This window comes from Crinia signifera, chromosome 3 (assembly GCF_055691185.1).
Source record: "Crinia signifera chromosome 3, ASM5569118v1, whole genome shotgun sequence".
Lineage (NCBI taxonomy): Eukaryota > Metazoa > Chordata > Amphibia > Anura > Myobatrachidae > Crinia > Crinia signifera.
The window spans coordinates 125,935,468-125,957,224 of record NC_139219.1 but is presented as its reverse complement, the minus strand read 5'-3'; the positions used below and the strand labels follow the sequence as shown (position 1 = coordinate 125,957,224).

Below are 21,757 nucleotides of genomic sequence, written 5' to 3'. Positions count from 1 at the left end.
ACTAGAGAATCCCAACTACCAAATGATATTGTGGACTAGGGGATCAGAGTTCAGGAGGCAGAGCAATCCGCCAACGAGAATATAAAACTACACACCAGGTGTGTGGAGCTGGAGCAGTAACCAGCTGCTGGAAGGCTGATATCTCTGGTTCTGGGAAGAGTAGAGACAAGCTTCTAGTGTCCATCAAAGGGGGAGAGTCCCAGCTTTTGGAATATACCCTCAGAAAAACTCTACAAACAGAACCTGAAATATCTGACTGGGTAAAGCAATTAACAGGCTTGGATAGGGACCACTGATTTGAAGTCAGATAACTCCGGTTCCCAAGGGCTGATTTTTAAAATGCTTATACCAATGGAAAGAGGGGATCCTCAGCTTTCAGCCTAGGGTCCTTAGACTCCTGGGGGGGGGGGGGTTTATGGGTACTCAGAAACCCCCCCTGCGTGCACTACTGGTTTTCTGCAGCCTACACACTTTCTTACTGTAAATCAAATGAAAAACCATATACTTTGGACAATGGTTACCAGATTGGTAAAGTGTTGACAGCATATACATACTCTTAATTTGCCCTTACCATCCATCACTGCATATTGATGTTTAAAAAAAAAAAAACTTTGGTACTTGTGTATTATCACGGCGCACAAGTTTCTTACATACAGCACCGTAGGAAAATCGCATCGCTTGGGCCATTATAACGGCCGTGCGATGCGATTTTCCTATGTAATTTATTCACTGCTCTCTTAGCCCCGGGGTATCGCATTGCATCGCACCTGTACAATGCCATTAGGTATACAATAATGACATACAATGAGGTTTTAGGCACCCTCCCACTATCCACGCCACCCCGAAGCCTGGCGAGCGCTGCGAGCCCCGCGAGGGGCGGCGGAACGCATCCTCTGACCTTCTCATACCCCTACTATCCATGTCGGCGTGGAGTTGATCTTATATAGTGTGGCGAGCGCAGCAAGCCACCGAGCCCAAAGCGTGGTGAGTGCAGCGTGCCCCGCGAGGGGATGCGGATTACTTTACATGTATTCTGCATCTGCTCGCCACGTTTCTTTCTCTGCTGCGCTCGCCACACTATATCAAATCAACTCCACCCCGACGTGGATAGTAGGGGTATCCAAAGGTCGGAGGACGCATTCCGACGCCACTAGCCACGCTTCGGGGTGGCGTGGATAGTGGGGGGGGTGCCTAAAATCTCATTGTATGTCATTATTGTATACCTAATGGCATTGTACACCCTATACAATATAAATGAAAGAGAATTGAATACATTACATAGGAAAATCGGATCGCATCGCATCGCATCGGCACTTACAATGGCCCATGAGATGCGATGCGATGCGATTTTCCTATGCAGAATAGCTCACTAAGCAAATAGCTATGTGGGCGCCGTGATAATACACAAGTTCCAAAACTTTTATATTGAACATCATATACTATACTTTTCTGAAATACTCCTGATGAAAAATCATGAAGTTGGGCATAAAGCAGAAGATATATTGGCAGCTCAAATGGCCGATATATAAAGATTATGTAATTCAACGTGTACACCAGAAACGTCTGAAGGACGGTGGCTGCCCATACTTTCGCAGCAGGTACTGAAGTCACAGCTGGGCAGGAAAATGCCTGCTTGGCTGGGTGTACCAACAATACAATAAATGGACTGTCATTAAGTGTGTATACTTACCTGAAGCGTACAGCCATGTGTGACCAGATGGCTTTATCTGCATAGGAAAGCTGCATAGGAAATGCTATGCTACAGCATTCTCTGCTACAGCCACACACACTAAATAGGCATGCCGCAAATTGTTTTAATCTGTCTGTGTGCAATTTATTCACATGGTGATGTGCATAAGATGCATATCTGTCAAAAATGACACTCCGATCTAACAGTGTTCATTCTAGCACCCGCCAATCAAGTTCCTCTTCCCTGCCTGGGGTGTCGCTGCCTGCTGTGGTTTTCATAGCATAGGTCTGATTTGCATATCAGTGCTAATATACAGACCACACTGTGCTAGAAGCACTACAGCAGACAGCGACATCCCAGGCAGGGAAAAGGAACTGCATGGGTTTTCAAAGTTGGCAGGTGCTAGAATAAACACTATGGGGGGTATTCAATCGCCGGCGACCATCTCCCCACGGGGGAGATTTCTGCCTGGTCCTATTCAATCCCTGACAGCATTGAGCAGGGTTTCTCTGCAGAACGAGCCCGACTTTACTAGATGTCGGGCTCGTTCTGCCGAGAACGGCTGGGAAGTGACGAGCTGCTGGCTGCAACGCTCCTCTTCCAGGCCACAACTTGTGGCCACGCCCCCATCCCGCCTCCATTTTCTCAGTCTAGCTGACAGACAACGGGACAGGGTCATGGCGGTCGAGCAAGCCTGACTGCCGTGACCTAAACATTAAATACACACACACATATACATTTTATATATACATACATATATGTGTGCATATATAATTACTTTAACATTACTGAAGATCAGGAAGTAATGTCTTACCATAATATGTTCAAGTAAAGAATCTATTGCAACTATGTTATCAAAATATGTCCTGCAAAACAAAAATCAAAAATAATTAATAATTTCAAACAACACATGCCGAAGTAACCAGTAAGCAGAGTTTACTTTTACATTACAAGCAAAAAAAAAACCAATAGGATGAAACTATTATACATGTTTCTCAATAGTGGACATGTATCCACTTTTTGAGCTACAGATGTGTTCTCAATACCACAGATTCCTGACATGTATAAGCAGGGCTGCCAAGAGAAATCCTGGGCCCCGGTACAACAGCGTCACGGGGCCCCCTGGAGTGGCGAGCTACAAAAAAGAAGTGTGGCCATTAAAGGATATAGGGGTGTGTACCACACCATATACCCTTTATGCAACGCAAAGGTAGACTCCTTATACTTGCCCCTTACACATTATGCTACACAGAATGAGCCAAAATTCACATGGAATATCTTAAAATTCACATTATGCCACATGGAATGACACAACATTCACATTATGCCACAGATTGGGGCAAAATTCAGGGACAGTGAGAGGAATGGTGGGGATGCAGGGACAGAGATGGTGGTGACGAAGGGCCAGACGGTGGGGACAGAGATGGTGGGGACGCAGGGACAGATGCAAATTAGGTCTAGAAGGTCATTTCTATGTAAGGGATGGCAACAGAAATCTTATACACCAATATCACTGGGATTGAAAAATGCTCAATCCCGGGATTCCCAGGATCCCGGGATTGGCATCCCTAAAAGAAAATTGCCCCCTGTGCCCCCACACTGACTTACTTTATCTGAGCAGCGGAGGGGGGAAGGCGTCAGTAGACAGGTGCGACGTGGGAGGCCCGGCGGCGTGCAGGTTCCGGCGTTGGGTATGATGTGGGAGGCCCAGCGGAAAGCAGGTTCCGGCGCTGGTGGTCAGCGTGCGTGACCTATGATCGAATCACGCAGCGCTGGCCGCACGCCGGGTCGGGAACAGCCGGGCAGCGTCTGAGCGAGTGCTCAGACGCTGCCCGGCATTAGACTGCGCATGCGTGAGTTGGTGTGTGGCCGCCGCTGCACAGACAGCTAACCCCATGCCGGCTCTCCTAGTCCAGTGGTCTCCAACCTTAATTGAGCGAGAGCTACTCGCGACAAAAAAAAGACAAAAAAAAAACGTCCCCGAGAGCTACTAAAATTTGAACAATTCCCCTGATACTATGCCGCACACCGTAATGCCCCTGCGCAATATGCTGCACACTGTAATGCCCGATACATTATGCCACACACCGCCATTTCTCTGAAACATGATGCAGCTCCCCACAATGCCTATGATACTATGCTGCACACTGTAATGCCCCTGACACATTATGCCACACATTTCAATACCCCTCACACATAATGCATACCTCCCAACTTTGGCAACGGAGAAAGGAATATATGTGCTTGCCGCAGGCACGCGTCAAAAATTTTTGGGCTCCGTTTTGTTTCTGTGAGGGCATGGCCAGTGCTGTGTGAACTGCTGGCCATGCCCTCAGCCTCCCTGCCTGATTAGACGCATGCAGTGTCTAATTCCCGCAGGACCGTCCCAAAAAAATGGGATGTCACACAAAAATTGATACACACTGACTATGCCACACCACGTTGCCCCCCACAGTAAGGCTTCTAATAAATTATAAATTACCTGCTTGTTGCCAAGGGGGTTAATGTCCGTTGCCAAGGGGGGTTAATGTCCTTTACCAAGGGGTTAATATGCATTGCCAGGGGTTATTGCTTGTTGTCAAGGGGAGTTAATGTCCGTTGCCAGGGGTTCTTGCTCATTGCCAGGGGGGGGGGGGAAATGTCTGTTGCCAGGGGTTCTTGCTCAATGCCAAGGGGTTAATATGCATTGCCAGGGGTTATTGCTTGTTGCCAACGGGTTTATATTTGTTCCCAGGGGTTAATGCTCATTGCCAAGGGGGGGGGGTTAATGTCCGTTGCCAGGGGTTATTGCTCGTTGCCAAGGGGGGGTTAATGTCCATTGCCAGGGGTTCTTGCTCATTGCCAAGGGGTTTTAAATGTTGCCCTGGGTTTAATATTTTTTGCCAGTGGTTCTAGCTCGTTGCCAAGGGGGGTTTATTTCCATTGCCAGGGGTTCTAGCTCATTGCCAAGGGGTTAATATGTGCCTGGCCACCCGCCCGTCAGCTGCAGCTGCCCCTGCTTTACTCTGCCTTCACCTGCGCACAGAGAGCCAGACGCTAGAAGTCATTTTTCACTGCTAGAGGTGAACTGTGACTTCTAGCGTCTGTCTCTCTGTGTGCAGGGGAAGGACAGACAGGGGAAGCCGCAGCTGACAGGCGGGTGGCCGGACACATGGGCGGGCAGGTGGACAGGTCCTAGTCCTCCCGACGCACCCGCAGCCCCAATAAATATATAATTTTTTAGTGCGTGTCCGGACCTGGGCCCCACTGGCAGGCCCGGGCCCAGGTAAAATGTACCCGCCCCCCCTGCCTCTCGGCGGCCCTGTGTATAAGCATCCAGGCCTCGTGCATCTCTGCTAATGTCAGCCATCTGACAAAATACATCTTAAGTCACAACACAATGCAACTTACACATATTTTTTAAGCAATCGCACTAGATGGCTTAGAAAATGCCCCTACATGGCTCCATGTGCGGAGGCATAGCTATATCATGGCGCGGTACTGCGCATCGCTATCGCCTGGGCGATTATTATCCAGCACGCTATCCACAACCATTATTATAGGGGAACCTGGACCTATTCTAAATTTGGTTTTGAAAATACTACAGTATATCACTCTTTGTTTAGTTCTTCCCCCATTGCTCTACGATCCACGAAGAGGGAAGAAGGAAACAAAAACCACAAATGGTACAGAGACTGTGGAGAAACATATTCAATAAGACTACCCCTTAGTTATTTGCGACTTTTGTCTCCTTTGGTTGGTGGGGTTGGGCACGACAGGGAGGAATATTGTTCCCCTTTTTGCAATTGTGTGTTATGATATGAAGTAGCATTTTGTTAGGAATTCATATCAGCACTTTGGGGTTTTTTTGCTAGCAGATAGCCTTGAAAAAAATAAAGGGTGCAAGGAGTCAACTTCAGGGCTCAAACTAGAGTAGGGATAAGCAGAATAATAATTACAGTTCTTACAAGATGGTAATATACTGTAGCCCACAGTTATGCCACTGCTCATACTCCAAGTCAGGTAAATATATACTTGGTATTATAAGCACACATGCTTATTGAAGTAGGGATGTGCACCGGGCACTTTTTTGTGTTTTGGGTTCTGATTACCTTGAGGTTTTGGGTTCTAATGAGTTTTGCCAAAACACCCCGAAAAACGTTTGTGTTTTGATTTTTTTGGTCTTGAGATCTGATTTTTTTTTTTAAAAAGCATAAAAACTGCTAAAATCGCAGAATTTGGGTTTTTTGCTCCTACGCTATATTAACCTCAATAACATTCATTTCCACTCATTTCTAGTCTATTCTGAACACCTCACAATATTGTTTTTAGGGAAAAAGGTTGCACCGAGGTAGCTGGATAACTATACTAAGCCACACAAGTGTGCGGCACAAACACGTGGCTCATGTAAGAGTGGCACTGCAGCGGTAGATACGGCAGTACTAGGCACAAGACAGGTAGATACGGCAGTACAAGGCACAAGACAGGTAGATAGGTCGGCAATACTAGTAAATGTGCACCAGCAAAATTTATAATAATTAATTTTATTATTAGGTACTACTTGGCACTCAGTGGCACACGTCAGTGCACCAGCAGCATGGAATTATTTTTTACAGTCCCACGCAGCACAAGTATTATTTTTTTATTAAATTATATATAGCAGCCTAGTATGTAGTTGTACTAGGTAGGTACACTTAGGCAGTAACACTGCCAGTGGCAACAGTGGACTGAGTAAATAATACTGGCAACCTCTATTCACAGTATTCAGTGCAGGCAGCACCAGTGGACTATATATAATTAAATTAATTAAGTATTACTAATATAGCAGCCTAGTAGGTAGAGAAACTAAACTACTAGGTAGGTAGGCAGGCAGTAGCACTGCCAGTGGCCACCACAAAATGTAGTTTCACAGCACCAGTAGCAGACTATTATGCACCAGCAGAATTTATAATAATTCATTTTATTATTAGGTACTGCTTGGCACTCAGTGGCACACGTCAGTGCACCAGCAGCATGGAATTATTTTTTACAGTCCCACGCAGCACAAGTATTATTTTTTTATTAAATTATATATAGCAGCCTAGTATGTAGTTGTACTAGGTAGGTACACTTAGGCAGTAACACACAGAAACTAAATTACTAGGTAGGTAGGCAGTAGCACTGCCAGTGGCCACCACAAAATGTAGTTTCACAGCACCAGTAGCAGACTATTATGCACAAGCAGAATTTATAATAATTCATTTTATTATTATTAGGTACTGCTTGGCAGTGGCACACGTCAGTGCACCAGCAGCATGGAATTATTTTTTACAGTCACACGCAGCACAGGTATTATTTTTTTATTAAATTATATAAAGCAGCCTAGTATGTACTAGGTAGGTACACTTAGGCAGTACCACTGCCAGTGGCAACAGTGGACTGAGTAAATAATACTGGCAGATTCAGTGCAGGCAGCACCAGTGGACTATAGAATATAATTAATTATTAATATAATATATAATATTACAGCACAGCACCAGAGGTAGGTCCCAGCACAGAGGAGACCGTAGTACTACAAGTACACAGTTAGACTGTTCTCCTTGCTAGGGAGAGCCCACCCTAAGCAGAGAGGAGAACAGAGTACACAGCAGCACTGAGAGAGACAGGCCCCAGCAAATAGAATATAGCATTCAAGGTCAAGCTTAAGTTTAAGCCTCAGCAGCAGTAGCACCAACACACCCTCTCCCAACCCACTACTAGATTGGAGTGTAGATGGCGGGCGTGGCAGCCGCTATTTAAAGCCTCGCGAAATCCGTCGCCGGGCGATGACGTTCTGCCCACGCGGATGGACCCGAGTCAGGCGGAAATCTCCGAGCGCTGCTCGGAACCGGGCTCGGAATGATGACGTCCATGGGGCTCGGATCTCTGGAATCCCAGTCTGCACATCTCTATATTGAAGCAGGTGTTTTTCAAATTGTTTGCATCAATTATGATATGCAATGACAGTAATCCATATTGGTAATACATAATAGTAACAGGATTACTAAAGTAATACATACATAGTAAGGAACTTACTTGGACACATCTAGTAGAAAGTCATTTAGCTCAGTTTGTTTTGCCAACCCTCTGCATACCTAAAACATGATTCAGAACAATTAAATATAAAGATGGATGTTAAACAAGGTTGAGTTTTATAGCTGGATTAAGTGCACATCTTATCAGACTTCTAATACCTATACGTCAGTGCTTTTCCAAGGAGCTGGCAAGGAAAAGTCGGTACTTACTTGTACTTGATGTATTGCTACGGATGCCCATGCAAGGTTAGCTGTTGCCACCTTACAAAACAAAACAAAAAAAGACCATTTTATTGCCTGAATATTAACTTGATCAAGTATAAGCATATTAGAAGAAGTCATAGTATTTAAAAATAAATGGTAAATAAAGCACATTTTTGTATAGAGCCAAGCAAAACTATTGCACAACAGCATTTTATATTTTGAAAGTATTCTGGCTGCTGATAATTTCCCAGTATTACTTAAATATACTGGAATTCTGAATTGTATTTTCAATTAACTTTCTATGCAGCAATGCTCTTAAAGGAAGAAACGTGTCTTATTATAACGTGTATACTGAGCAGAGTATACAGCAACAAGCTGGAAGGAACCTGTTGAGCTTCCAAGTGTTGTTAGTGCTACAGTATTTCCACAAAATGGAAAAAGTAGAAGGAAATATGTAAATGGGGGGGGGGGGGGGGGGTATTTAACGATCATTGTTGGCACAATGTTCTGGTAACACATTTCTCTGGCACCTGCAGGTCACCAATAGTGCACATGTTTTCCTCCACCCCATAACTGTGGAATAAAAGCTGCCATTTTCAGTTACTTCTCCAACAGACTTGCACTCCACACTGTTTGTACAATACCTTGCTTTGGCACCCTCTGGGTCGATAGGCCTAAAGGCAGCACTCACAGTCAAAATTAAAAACCAGACTTGCATTTTCATATGTTCCAACATTACAGTCTTGTTAAGACTTTCCTCATGGTATTCCCATTTTAATACCTACTACAAGTTTGATCATTTATTTTTAAATTGCAGAGTCTTGTAAGTGCTGCCTTAGATTGCTTTTCTATCTAACTATCTAAATACCCAGCACTCAAGCACTTATGTGTTTTTGCTCATAATTATTCTCTGTAAATCACTGCGGAATGTGTGTGCGCTATATAAGAACCTGTTAATAAATAAATACACGGATGATTAGGCTTGCTATTCGATCAGATCAGGATTGAATCGCATGGCAAGCCACCCGACATGCATGTGATTTGGATGATACAGTGCAGATCTGCCCTATATAGTCATTGCAGCACTGTCTATCTGGGTTTCAATTAGTGCTGCCACGGGAGCGCGCATCGGGATCGCAAGGTAAAAAACCTGATCCTGATGCGATTTTGACTATATAGTCAAAATCTCATGCGGATTGTACTCGTGTGTACACCCCATTAGAAAAGCAATAACTTGCCAAAAGTTTGCAAATTAATGTAAGATGTATAAAAGATGTGCAGGCTCTGATTTACTCTGATTTCAAAGCAGGATCTTATTGGCTATCAACAACGGTCATGAGATTTGGGACAAAGTATAGTATTACAAGATAATTTACTCTTTACAAAAAAAAATGAAGTTGACATTTAACCCCTTCACGACATTGCCTTTTAAGGTAATTTTTTTTTTTTTTTTCCTCCTTGTGTTCAAATAAGCGTAACTTTTTTAATTTTCCGGCTATATAGACACATGAGGGCTTTTTTTTTGCGGGACAAGTTGTACTTTCTAATGGTACCATTTACTATACCGTATAATATTCTGGGGAATCAGGAAATAATTCAATGTGGGGTAAAAAAAAAAAAAAACGCAATTCCACAATTTTGCGCTGGTTACGGTTTTTTTGGAGTTCATAGTTCGTTTAAAATGATGGGTTATCTTTATTCTATGGGTCGTTACGATTCCGGTGATACCAAACTTATATAGTTTTCGTTACATTTTACCACTAAAAAAAAAAATAGAAAATGTTACGGTTTTTCGAATTTGCGTCGCGTCGCCATGTTCTGCGGCTTATAACTTTTTTATTTTTCCACCTACGGACCTGGGTGAGGGCTCATTTTTTGCGGGCTGAAGTGTACTTTTTAATTAATACCATTATGGGATATGGGCGACTTTCTGATCTCTTTTAGCTATTTTTTTTTGGGTAGGCGATGCGACCAAAAAGCGTAGTTTTGGCGTTGGGGATTATTTTCCGTTTACGCCTTTAACCGTGCGGGATAACTAATGTTATATTTTAATAGATCGGACTTTTAGGAACGCGGCGATACCAAATATGTTTATTTTTTTTATTATTTATTTATTTTTATTTGGGAAATGGGGAAAGGGGGGTGATTTGAACTTTTAATATTTTATTATTTTTTTTTTATTTTTAAACTTTATTTTTTTTTTTTTTTTACTTTTACTACAAGGCCCCCTAGTGTACTTGACCACTAGGGGGCGCGATCGCCTGTACTAGGTTCAGCCATAGAGCTCTATGGCTGAACGTAGTGATTTTTTTCACTTCCTATTACATCCTGCCTGAGGCAGGATGTAATAGGTATGAATACACGGACAGCACAGGGGTCTACATTAGACCCCTGGCTACCATGGCAACCGATCGGCACCCTCCGATCGCGCTGCGGGGGGCCCCGATCGGCGCCGGAGGGGGGCGCCCCCCCTCCGATCAGCTATTTAAGCACTGCGGGCGCTTTGCCCGCGGTGCTTAAAGGGTTAAACGGCCGCGATCGGCGAACTCGCCGCTCGTGGCCGTGAGAGCAGGGACATGGCTGTAATATACAGCCATTACCTGCTCTCTATCAAGCCAGCTCACTCCGTGAGCTGGCTTGATTCACCCCCAACCGACATATGACGTATATATACGTCATATGTCGTGAAGGGGTTAATAAAAAAAATAAATAAATTCTGGTCCAGCTTGCTGTAAGTAATGAGTGTTTAAAAGTAATAGCCTTATACCCCTTTCACACCAGAAAATGCAGGGACATTCCTGGGAATACCATCCTTGGATGATGCAGGGACATTCCCTGGGTTAACCCCTTTAAAACCGGGTTAGTCCCTGCAATTTTTTGGTGTGTGGGGGCAGCGGGTGGTGTGGTCCGTGCAGCAGGTGGTGGGGTCCAGGGTCCAGACTGCTGGGATGCGGCAGTGGCAGCTGAGCACTTATAGCACTATTTGCCAGGTAGCAGGGCGGGAGAATTTAAAAGCATTTTGAAAAGACTGGCCGGACGCTGATTGGCTGAGAGCGTCTGGCCAGTCTTTTCAAATCCAGCAGTGCTTCCCACCCAGCTGCCCGGCAAATAGTGCTACAAGTGCACAGCTGCCTCTGCTGGATCCCCGCAGTCTGGACCCCTCAACCCCACCACCCGGACCCCTGAACCTCTCTTCCCAGACACCGGACTTCGCTGCCCAGATCCCTGGACCCCGGAACCCACTTTCCAGATGGAAGCAAGCCGGGATGCCAGGTAAGTACCTCTCACACCGGCCTGTTTCCTGGGCTGGTCCCGGGAGCAACACTGCTATCTAGCACCGTTGAATTCCTGGGAATCTGGACCAGGAACCCTACACACACTGGTGTAGGTCTCGGGTTGTTCCCGGGGCCAACCCAGGAATTCAGGCTGGTGTGAAAGGGGTACTAGTTACAATTCACTTTTATGCTTCTTTATATATTTGATATAAATGGCTCTTTTTCTTTAGTATAGGATGAAAAAAGAATGTTTGTGTATTTAAATGAAATACCATAAGTTTCAATGGGGTTTCATATTTATAAAATAGATGATGTTCATGTAACCAACATTACAGAGAGACTATAATACAGGAAAAATTGTTCTCTGTCCAGTAGAACAAGAATAAATCTAAAGGTGCCCATACATGTTACAATTATTGCATACAATATTGTATACAATAGCGCATCTCATCGATTTTTGGTTTTGCGATGAAAATGTTACAAATTTACAAATTTTGGTTTTGCGATGAAAATTTTACAAATTTTCTTAGTAAATTTCCCCCATAATGTTTGCCACCCAAGTCATATGCCTTTGCCAAAGAACAAGTGGCGTATTAATATGGGTACAGTTTGAGCAGTGCACACAGGCCCAACCCTGAATCTCAGAGAGGCTCACACCCCACACTACACCAATTTATTTTTCATACTTAACCTACAGGGTCCTGCGACACCAACCACAATTTAGATTTCAGTTTTAAAATATCCCACCCGAATCTAACTCTCTCTGCACATTACATTTGCCCTACCTGCACTTAAAAGTTTAAGAGAAAGGTAAAACCATAAAAAAGTGATTGCCAATGAATAGGTCCATGTTTTCTCTTAAAAAATATATATATAAAAAGGGAACACAAAGTTAGCCAATAAATGCAACTCCATACCCATTACCAGCTGCAGTGTTCTACCTGCACAAACTGTATTGCACAATGATTGTGACCATGGTTAGCAGTCAGTTCATTTCCAGGTTTTCATGAGCAACAAAGTATTTTGGTTATGTCATGTTGCTGTACATTTGTAATGGTGTGGCCATTACACAATATTGGAATAATCACAAAGAGAGAACATAGAACTCCTCCCAATTACAGCTTTGGTTTAAAGCAAATCCAAGACCTCAGTAGTGCTAACTACCACACACACTCATCTACTGTTAAAAAGTAAGTACAGGTTGAGTATCCCGTATCCAAAATGCTCGGGACCAGGAGAATTTTGGATAACGGATTATTCCGTATTTCGGAATATTTTAATATTTCAATTATGTATTTTGAAGTATCTTGCATGTATGCTGTATAAACACATAAAATACACACAAATATATTTTATTACCACATAAAATACACACAAATATATTTTATTTGTTCAAAAAACAAGGTTTCAAAACATGAAACAAAATTTGTGTACTATCTCAGATATTGAATTTGAATGCCAAGCAATCATTTTCTTGCACATATATAGTGCCAGTTACATATCATGTCACCAGTAGTGCTGTTACAAATGTCCCCAGTGAGTTTTTAGCAAAAAAAATATTTTTTATTCACTTTCTGGAATGTATGGTTTTCTGAATAATTCGGATAACGGATACTCGGATACGGGATACTCAACCTGTATTGGCTATAGTGATATTTGCTTGTTAGGCTCCCATTTGACCACAAAACCTAGACTACACAAGATTTTTTAATGAATAACAACCACTATACAGTTATACAGTACACTACCTACAGTATATGTAAAATGTTTATCTCAGTATCTGTTTTACAACTTGAGTTTATACATAAATGTTCATTATAAGTTCATAAAGACATTCAGCTTTCTAGATAAATGGCAAAATGTATAAAAACTGAGCGCAAAAAAATAGGTTGTAGTCCAAGCTGCTGTCTATAAGGGATACTCAACCCTTAGTATAGAGACAATAAAAAAAGCACAAAGTAGACGGCGCTAATGGACTATAACTCACACAATTTGATCAATTAAGAAATCAAATATTTATTTATAAAAAGCAAAAATACATATATTATAAAAAACTTTTTAAGCACCAGCAGTTGAGACATTTAATACCATAAAATCTTATACTGGTGACACAACGGTGCATAGAAGTATTAATTATCAAAGTTTAGCAGCAGTTAGCCAAAAGGATATCAATTATCCCTATTTAGCAGCAATTAGCCCAAACTTGGTCAGCGGTTTCCTTGAGAGATCTAAGGAAGCCGCTGATCGGGAGACCAGGTGACCGGAGCTGAGCGCTCTAGAGAAGGCTGCACAGTGGAAGGCACCACTCCCCACTCCAGGTGCAGAAGGACTGACCCCAAAGTGGATTACAATAACTTGCGATTCTACAAACACGGAGCATAAGTAAATAAGCTTCTTATTTGCATAAATTATCAATGATTTGTTGCCACATTAGATCCTGAACTAACATATACCTGCATGGATGGGAGCTTATCTAATGCCAATTTTTTTTAACAGCATACTGCTTGGAATAAATTCAGTGTATGTGGCAATTCTGTAAATCCACAGCTACAAACTATAACAGCGAAACTGCTTTGAGTGAATGAGTACTAATTTGCTGCTACACTGAACTTACAAATTAACCCATTCTTTGCTACACTGGAATTACAAACATCCATCTTACTTGATTGGATGCCTATTCCAGTATAATACGTGATATTGGAGAAAATTACTTACAACTATTCTTTATACTCGAGGCTGAATAGAGTGGCTGCATAATTTAATTTGGTTTGGGCTAATTGCTGCTAAATAGTGATAATTTATATCCTTTTGGCTAATTGCTGCTAAACTTTGATAATTAATACTTCTATGCATCGTTGTGTCACCAGTATATGATTTTATGGTATTAAATGTCTCACCGGCCGGTGCTTAAAAAGTTTTTTGTATTTTTCATTTTTTATAAATAAATATTTGATTTCTTAATTGATTAAATTGTGTGAGTTATAGTCCATTAGCGCTTTCTACTTTGTGCTTTTTTCTAGATAAATGCACGGTTTAATTCCTATAGTATTTATTATTGGAAGTTTACCTGTTGATTACACACACTGAAGGCTTCTCTTCCCCAGTGCCTATGAAGTTCTAGAATCCCAATAAGATCTCCAATAGCTGTAACAATTGGTAAGCAAAGAACAGACTGGATACGAGTCCCTGAGTCCAGTCCTGTACCTTTAGGAAACCTTTCATCCTAAAATATAGATCATTTAAAATATACATGTTAAATTATCTCCTAACATAAAATGAAACAATTTCAGTTTGTAATTGTTAGTCATCCAAAACGCCCACTGTACATCCAACGACTGGATTAAGGAATCAGTTCAAAAGACTAGCACACATTTTTATATACTGTAGCTTCATATTATCCTGCATGGAAAGAAACCTTTTATATTTCCCAGAAGATAGAAATTGAAACACTAAAAATATGCATTCAGTAAATCTGTTTGACTCATTATTTGAAACAGGTTTCATTACATACTGTAATGATTATTTATGTGTAATGTGTGTTCGTGTTGCTTACTATGGATTTGAACACAATATTAAAGCAACAAAATGTTTTCAAGTAATCTTAGGTGTAATGGTTAGCATTAATGCCTCACAGCACTGAGGTCATGGGTTCGATTCCCACCATGGCTGTAACTGTGTGGAGTTTGTATATTCTCCCTGTACTTGCGTAACCCACTCCGGTTTCCTCCCACAATTCAAAAATATACTGGTAGGCTAATTGGCTCCCAACAAATTAACCCTAGAATGTCTGTGTGTGCATGTACATGTGGCAGGGAATATAGATTGTAAGCTCCACTGGGGCAGGGACGGAAGTGAATGTTCAAATATTCTCTGGAAAGCGCTGCGGAATATGTGTGCGCTATATAAGAAACTGTTAATAAATAAATAAATGATTATAACAACGTAGAGTTGGGCTACACAGCATGGTCAAGGTTATTAAAACACAACAATACACCACAATTTTGGATGCAAAGCAGGGTGATTTATAGAACTCAACTACAAACAAGAAAAGGGGGAAAGTTAATCGCACAGGGGAGTGATGTAAGAATATCTGGAGAGTGGACCCCAAGGTATTAAATTAAAGGATTGATAAGAAACCTTAATAACTGGGGTGTGCTACCACTGGACATGGTTAGAAGGCAAAAGGGTTTATGCAAAGGCAAATAAAGACATGTCTCGGTGTTGTGCACCTAAGAATTGACACATTAATACATAACTTTTTTTGTATCTATTAAAAAGAAAAGCGAAGTAAAAGACACAAAGTACATACATAACATAAAGACACAGACATGTGTTTAAAAAAGGATAAGGTATCCTTACAACGTGGGGCTCCAAACCCAAATGTAGTAATTCAAAGTAATTTTTATTTGTGTAAATATGTTGCTCTTTTGACTGTAGCGATCTCCATACAATTTAGCAGTGGCTGCGTGTTCTCATACACATTAGCAGAGAAAATCGGATATAATCTCCGATATTTTCAACTAGTATTTAGTATGGCAATAATTGGTAAATTGTCAAACCAATCCTAATACTTCTTACCCGACCCGCTAAGTGTGGCTTGGTACGGGGGAGCCGGCAGCGTCACTTGCTGCACACAATAGCATACAATACAATTTAGCAGTGATTGCGTGTTCTCATACACATTCGCAGAGAAAGACGGATATGATTTCCAATATTTGCAGCTAGTATTTGGTATTACAATAAATTGGCAGATTGGAGTGATCTTGCAACCAATCTCAGGCAAGATCGCACTTATGTAGCATATGGTGAGTGCCCTTGTGAAGCCAATACTAATACCCCAACCCACTATGTGAAGCGTGGTGCGGGAGAGCCGGCAACGCCGGGTGGCAGCGTCACTTGCTGCGCCCGGAGGGGTTGCTGCACACAATAGCATACAATACAATTTAGCAGTGATTGCGTGTTCTCATACACATTTGCAGAGAAAGACGGATATGATTTCCAATATTTGCAGCTAGTATTTGGTATTACAATAAATTGGCAGATTGGAGTGATCTTGCAACCAATCTCAGGCAAGATCGCACTTATGTAGCATATGGTGAGTGCCCTTGTGAAGCCAATACTAATACCCCGACCCGCTATGTGGAGCGTGGTGCGGGAGAGCTGACAACGCCGGGTGGCGGCATCACTAGCTGCGCCCGGAAGGGTTGCTGATCATGGCTACTTGTGGTGCCACTGAAGCGCCCGCTTGGCCAGAGCTGAATCGTCACAAGTCCATGGATAGCACACTGTGATGGTCAACGGCAGGACTCACTATTAAGGAGCCTGCCAGGACGCACCTCTGCTGAAATAAAGAATTTTTATGCTAGACAGATCAAAATGCATTGGTATATGGGGAGGGGGTGGAGCACACACGTGAGGTGTACGGTCGGCGTACGCTTCGCAAATGAGCTTCTTCAGGACCAAAGATCACTCCAATCTGCCAATTTATTGTCATACCAAATACAAGCTGCAAATATTGGAACACGCAAATATTTGAGAACACGCAATCACTGCTAAATTGTATTGTATGCTATTGTGTGCAGCAACCCCTCCGGGCACAGCAAGTAACGCTGCCATTGTCCTACCAAGATTGGTTGCAAGATCACTCCAATCTGCCAATTTATTGTCATACCAAATACTAGTTGCAATATTGGAAATCATATCATTCTTTCTCTGCGAATGTGTATGAGAACACGCAATCACTGCTAAATTGTATTGTATGCTATTGTGTGCAGCAACCCCTCCAGGCGCAGCAAGTGACGCTGCCACCTGGCGCTGCCGGCTCTCCCGTACCACGCCACACTTATCGGGTCGGGTAAGAAGTATTAGGATTGGTTTGACAATTTACCATATATTGTCATACTAAATACTAGCTGAAAATATCAGAGATTATATCCGATTTTCTCTGCTAATGTGTATGAGAACACGCAGCCACTGCTAAATTGTATTGAGATCGCTACAGTCAAAAGAGCAACATATTTACACAAATAAAAATTACTTTGTATTACTACATTTGGGTTTGGAGCCCCACATTGTAAGGATACCTTATCCTTTTTAAAACACGTCTGTGTCTTTATGGCCCTTATTCTGATCGGTGCGGATATTCCCGCTTGCGTACGGGCCGCCAATGTTTATCGTCTGCGCATGTGCAGAGGTCACTCTGCGCATGTGCAGGCGATTTCGCCGCATGGATTCTTTATACGCCGCACAGGGGGCGTAGAGGGGCGTGAGGGGCTACTTATCCTCATTACCCTATGCATACGCCCCGCGTTTCATGGGCGTTCCCATGCAAACGCGGGGCGTATGCATGGTAATGAGGCCGTGACGCGTGGGTACGGGGCGGGCATCTGACATCGCCGGATGTCAGCTGCCCGCCCCCATACAAGATTTCACACGGACAAGTGTCCGTGTGGTCTTGTGTTGCGGGACCTGGTGGAGCGTGCGGCCCTGCATTCGATGTTCGGCGACCATCGAATGCAGGGGCTGCTCCCACCATGGAGGAGGCGTATCCCCGTCCACATTCATGCGGACCGCCACATATCCGCAAACGGACGGAGGTGGCGATCCGTACGGAAGGCGGGGATTCGCCAAGACGGACATCACCGCATATTTCTGATCGGGCCGCACCGATCAGAATAAGGGCCTATGTTATGTATGTACTTTGTGTCTTTTACTTCGCTTTTCTTTTTAATAGATACAATAAAAGTTATGTATTCATGTGTCAATTCTTAGGTGCACCACACCGAGACATGTCTTTATTTGCCTTTGCATAAACCCTTTAGAACTCAATTACTTCTACTGCAACTATTATTTTGGACAAATATGCCACATAAATGTTTGTTTCCATAGAAATGTTATCAAAGTCATCAAGGTATAGTGAAGACTTCACAAAAGCAAGTCCTGGCACTATTAATGATGATTTTCTGACAGTTTTTATTTTAAGCTGGCTATTCCAACATTTATGCAAAAATGCTTACTATTTAGTTACCTTATTTTATCTGCCTCCATCCTCTTCTTTGCTGGCAGCCCCTCCCTAATGTCAGTGGCACTCTATGCAAAGGAGCGGGAGGAGACAGATTCAGTAAGCATTTATGTATGTTGGTCCCTGTCTCCGCCTTTATGAAGATTGTAAGAGAAAAGGAATTACAAAAGATCCTGCCATGTTTTAATAGAATGAATTAGACAATCCATTGATTTAAATATTTATATACAATAGTAGCAAATAAGTGTAACTTATACATTTCATTGTGCTAGTACTATTAAGGCAACAACAAAAAATCTACATAAGTCATTACATTAGCTGTATTCTTACCTCTTTGGGTAGATTGTTTGAATGCACTCTGTCATATTTTAGGAATTTGTAGACCTAGCTATACCCCCAATAACATCTTATCCTTCCCAATCAAGGGGTTTATTCTAGTTCATTCTTTCTGACAAAATCCTTCTTAGATGGACAAAACCATGTGCACTGCAGGGGGGCAGATGTAACATGTGCAGAGAGAATTACATTTGGGTGAGTTATTTTGTTTCTGTGGAGGGAAAATACTGACTGCATGATTTTACACTTCAATATAGATCTCACTTTGAAGAAAAACCCCACCCAAATCTAATTCTCTCTGCACAAGTTACATCTGCCCCACCCGCAGTGCACATGGTTTTGTCCATCTAAGAAGGATTTTGTCAGAAAGAATGGACTAGAATAACCCCCCAAGTCACACATATCCCTTGACACGTATCACAGAAATGTACTAAATGGTGAGCACTGGAAGCATGGTGCGTAACCTATAACAAGAACAGTACCATACATATACATATATACAGTGCTATTTTTCAGCAGGAACTCAGTTCCTGAACCTCTAATTACATATGACATCATCAGGAACTGAAAATGTACTTTTCATAAGATAAGTTTTATTTTAAAGTCACCTGTGAGTGCCTTTGTTTCTAAATACAAAATAAACATCTATCTCTCCCTCCTGCTAATTGATCCACCCCAGACCTGGAGTTCCTGAACCTATTTTTCCAGAAAAATAGTACTGCATATATATGTATATACTGTATGTGTATATAAAACATACACCAATCAGCCATAACATTAAAAATACCTGCCTAGTATTGTTTAGTTTCCCCTTCATTCCACAATAACAGCTCTGGCCTGTCAAGGCATGTACGCCACAAGACCTCTGAAGGTGCCCTGGGTTACTTTGTACAAAGATGTTAGCAACACATAGTTTAATTCCTGTATGTTTTGTGGTGGGACCTCCATTGCTTGCTTTTCCAGCACCTCTCATGGGAGTGATTCAAAATCCCGACGCTGGAATCCCGACAAGGGAGGGACGTGGTACGATAAACTCTGTGCCTTTCTATCATAAGTCAGATATGGACAGGCTAGGTTTGCTCACCATGAGCATCAATGAGTCTTGGGCAGCCATGACCTAGTCATAAGCTCAATGGTTGTCTTTTTATTGGACTACTTTTGATAGGTACTAAATCACTGCCTACTGGTAACGACCCACAAGGCCTACACTATTGGACATGCTCTGACCTAGTTTTTTACCCATCACAACTTGGCCATTTTCAAGTCACTCAGATACTTTGGAATTCAACTTTAAGAACTGACCTGTTCACTTAGCACCTGATTCAGACCTGTTTCATAGGCTGCATACACTCACAGCCTAGCGAACAGGTAAGCCCCGCCCCACCAAACACCCTCCCCCTGCCATCTAAATCCCCTTGCATGTGGCCGCCTGGGAGAAAAATCATTCGATGGTCGCTGAGCATCTAATTATTTTTTTTCCCTGTAAACTCACCCCAAATAAAAGTCATTCTGAACTGACTTATCTTGGCCAGAGATGGCCGAATACGGGCGGGAGCCAATGTCATTTGATGTCTACCACTCACCCCATGCAGGCATCAAGGAGCCAGAATTCCCGTTGTATTTATGGGGATGCCCATAAAATGCTGGCCGTTCCTCTGCCACCATTGAAAATGTGGCTGAATTAGGACTCGACTAAACGGGTCTGAATCGGCCCCTTAATGCCTAATAAATCCTAACCCATTTTGGTATAGTAACCAGATAATCAATGTCTTAATCAATGTAGACTTAAAATATTGAAGACTGAGCAGATCATCTTCCCACCCTCCCGCATAAGACCCAACCATCTCTCATACTAACCCCCTGTTTATGCGCTCTTGTACCCCTTCTGTGTCACCCCAGTCTGTCTAACTCTCCCCTTTAGAATGTAAGCTCTCACAAGCAGGGCCCTCTCTCTTCATGTGCTTTTCTTAGAATATATATACAGTATCTCTGCCACCCTGATAATTGTTTCAGTGTCCTGTCCCCAATGCAACTATCCTTATTTAGCATGTACTTGTCCTAAATTGTCTTGTACTGTAAATTGTTATCTGTTCTTGTGGAAACTTTGTGGTGCCATATAAATAATAGGTACTGGTTTCCTAGCACGGCGCCTCCGATTTTGATTGTACTGCATCTTATACAATTGCATTGCATCCCATGCAATATAGCGGCATGTGATGCGATTTTTAATTGTACAAGCACCCTGATGGGTGCTTACAATGTTAAATGTACCCCCATTGTCAACGTCATCCCCACTATCAATGCCAACCCAAAGCGTGGCAAGCGCAGCGAGCCTGCGAGGGGTGGCGGTACACGTCCTAGGACCTTTTCATACCCCCACTATCCACGTCGGCGTGGAGTTGATACTATATAGTGAGGCGAGCGCATCGAGCCACCTAGCACGAAGCGTGGTGAGCGCAGCGAGCCCCGCGAGGGGACAGGGATTACTTTACATGTATTCCGCATCTGCTCACGGCGCTTCGTGCTTGGGCTCGGCACTATCTAAAATCAACTCCACGCCGACATGGATAAAGTTCGGAGGACGTGTACCGCCGCCGCTCGCCACGCTTCGGGTTGGTGTTGATAGTGGGGGTGGCGTTGACAATGGGGGTGCATTTAACATTGTAAGCACCCATCAGGGTGCTTGTACAATTAAAAATCGCATTGCATGTCATTTGCTGGCATGCAATGCTATGCAATATTTCATTGTACAAGCACTCCTGTTAATTTAACGGGAATATCGCATCGCACACCACTAAGTACGATATGCGATGGGCGCCGTGCTAGGAAACAAGTACCAAATAATAATAATAATAATAATAATAATAATAATAATAATAATAATAATGTCTTCAGTGGTTTTAAACTTATGGCTGAGTGGTGTAATTTATATCAAAAGCCGGTACTTGTTTCCTAGCACGGCCACACCGATCATGATCTTGGGCATCGCAGGTAAAAAATCGCGTCGGTCGCATCGCATGCAGGCTAAAAAATCGCATGCGATGCGACCGACGCGATGCCCGCGATTTCCCATAGGGAACAATGTTAAATGGGCCAGAAACCCCCAAAAACACCCCTGAACAGTGAAATGGTCCCCCCAAATTAGTTAACGCCACCCCACGATCAACATGAACCCGAAGCATGGCGAGCGCAGCATGCC

At 42.8% G+C, this 21,757-nt stretch overlaps 1 protein-coding gene across 9 annotated transcripts in view; it reads right to left on the bottom strand.

The window, feature by feature from the left end:
• The window catches only part of PDE10A (phosphodiesterase 10A), a 400,353-nt gene that overhangs the window by 52,609 nt on the left and 325,987 nt on the right, over nt 1-21,757 (bottom strand). For all 9 annotated transcript variants that reach the window (XM_083176481.1, XM_083176480.1, XM_083176485.1 and 6 more), the window contains 4 exons: nt 14,269-14,424; nt 7,933-7,983; nt 7,724-7,782; nt 2,505-2,556 (listed from right to left, as the gene is read on the bottom strand). In XM_083176481.1, the coding sequence (XP_083032607.1) occupies nt 2,505-2,556; nt 7,724-7,782; nt 7,933-7,983; nt 14,269-14,424 (318 nt within the window). The remainder of the gene's footprint in view (nt 1-2,504; nt 2,557-7,723; nt 7,783-7,932; nt 7,984-14,268; nt 14,425-21,757) is intronic.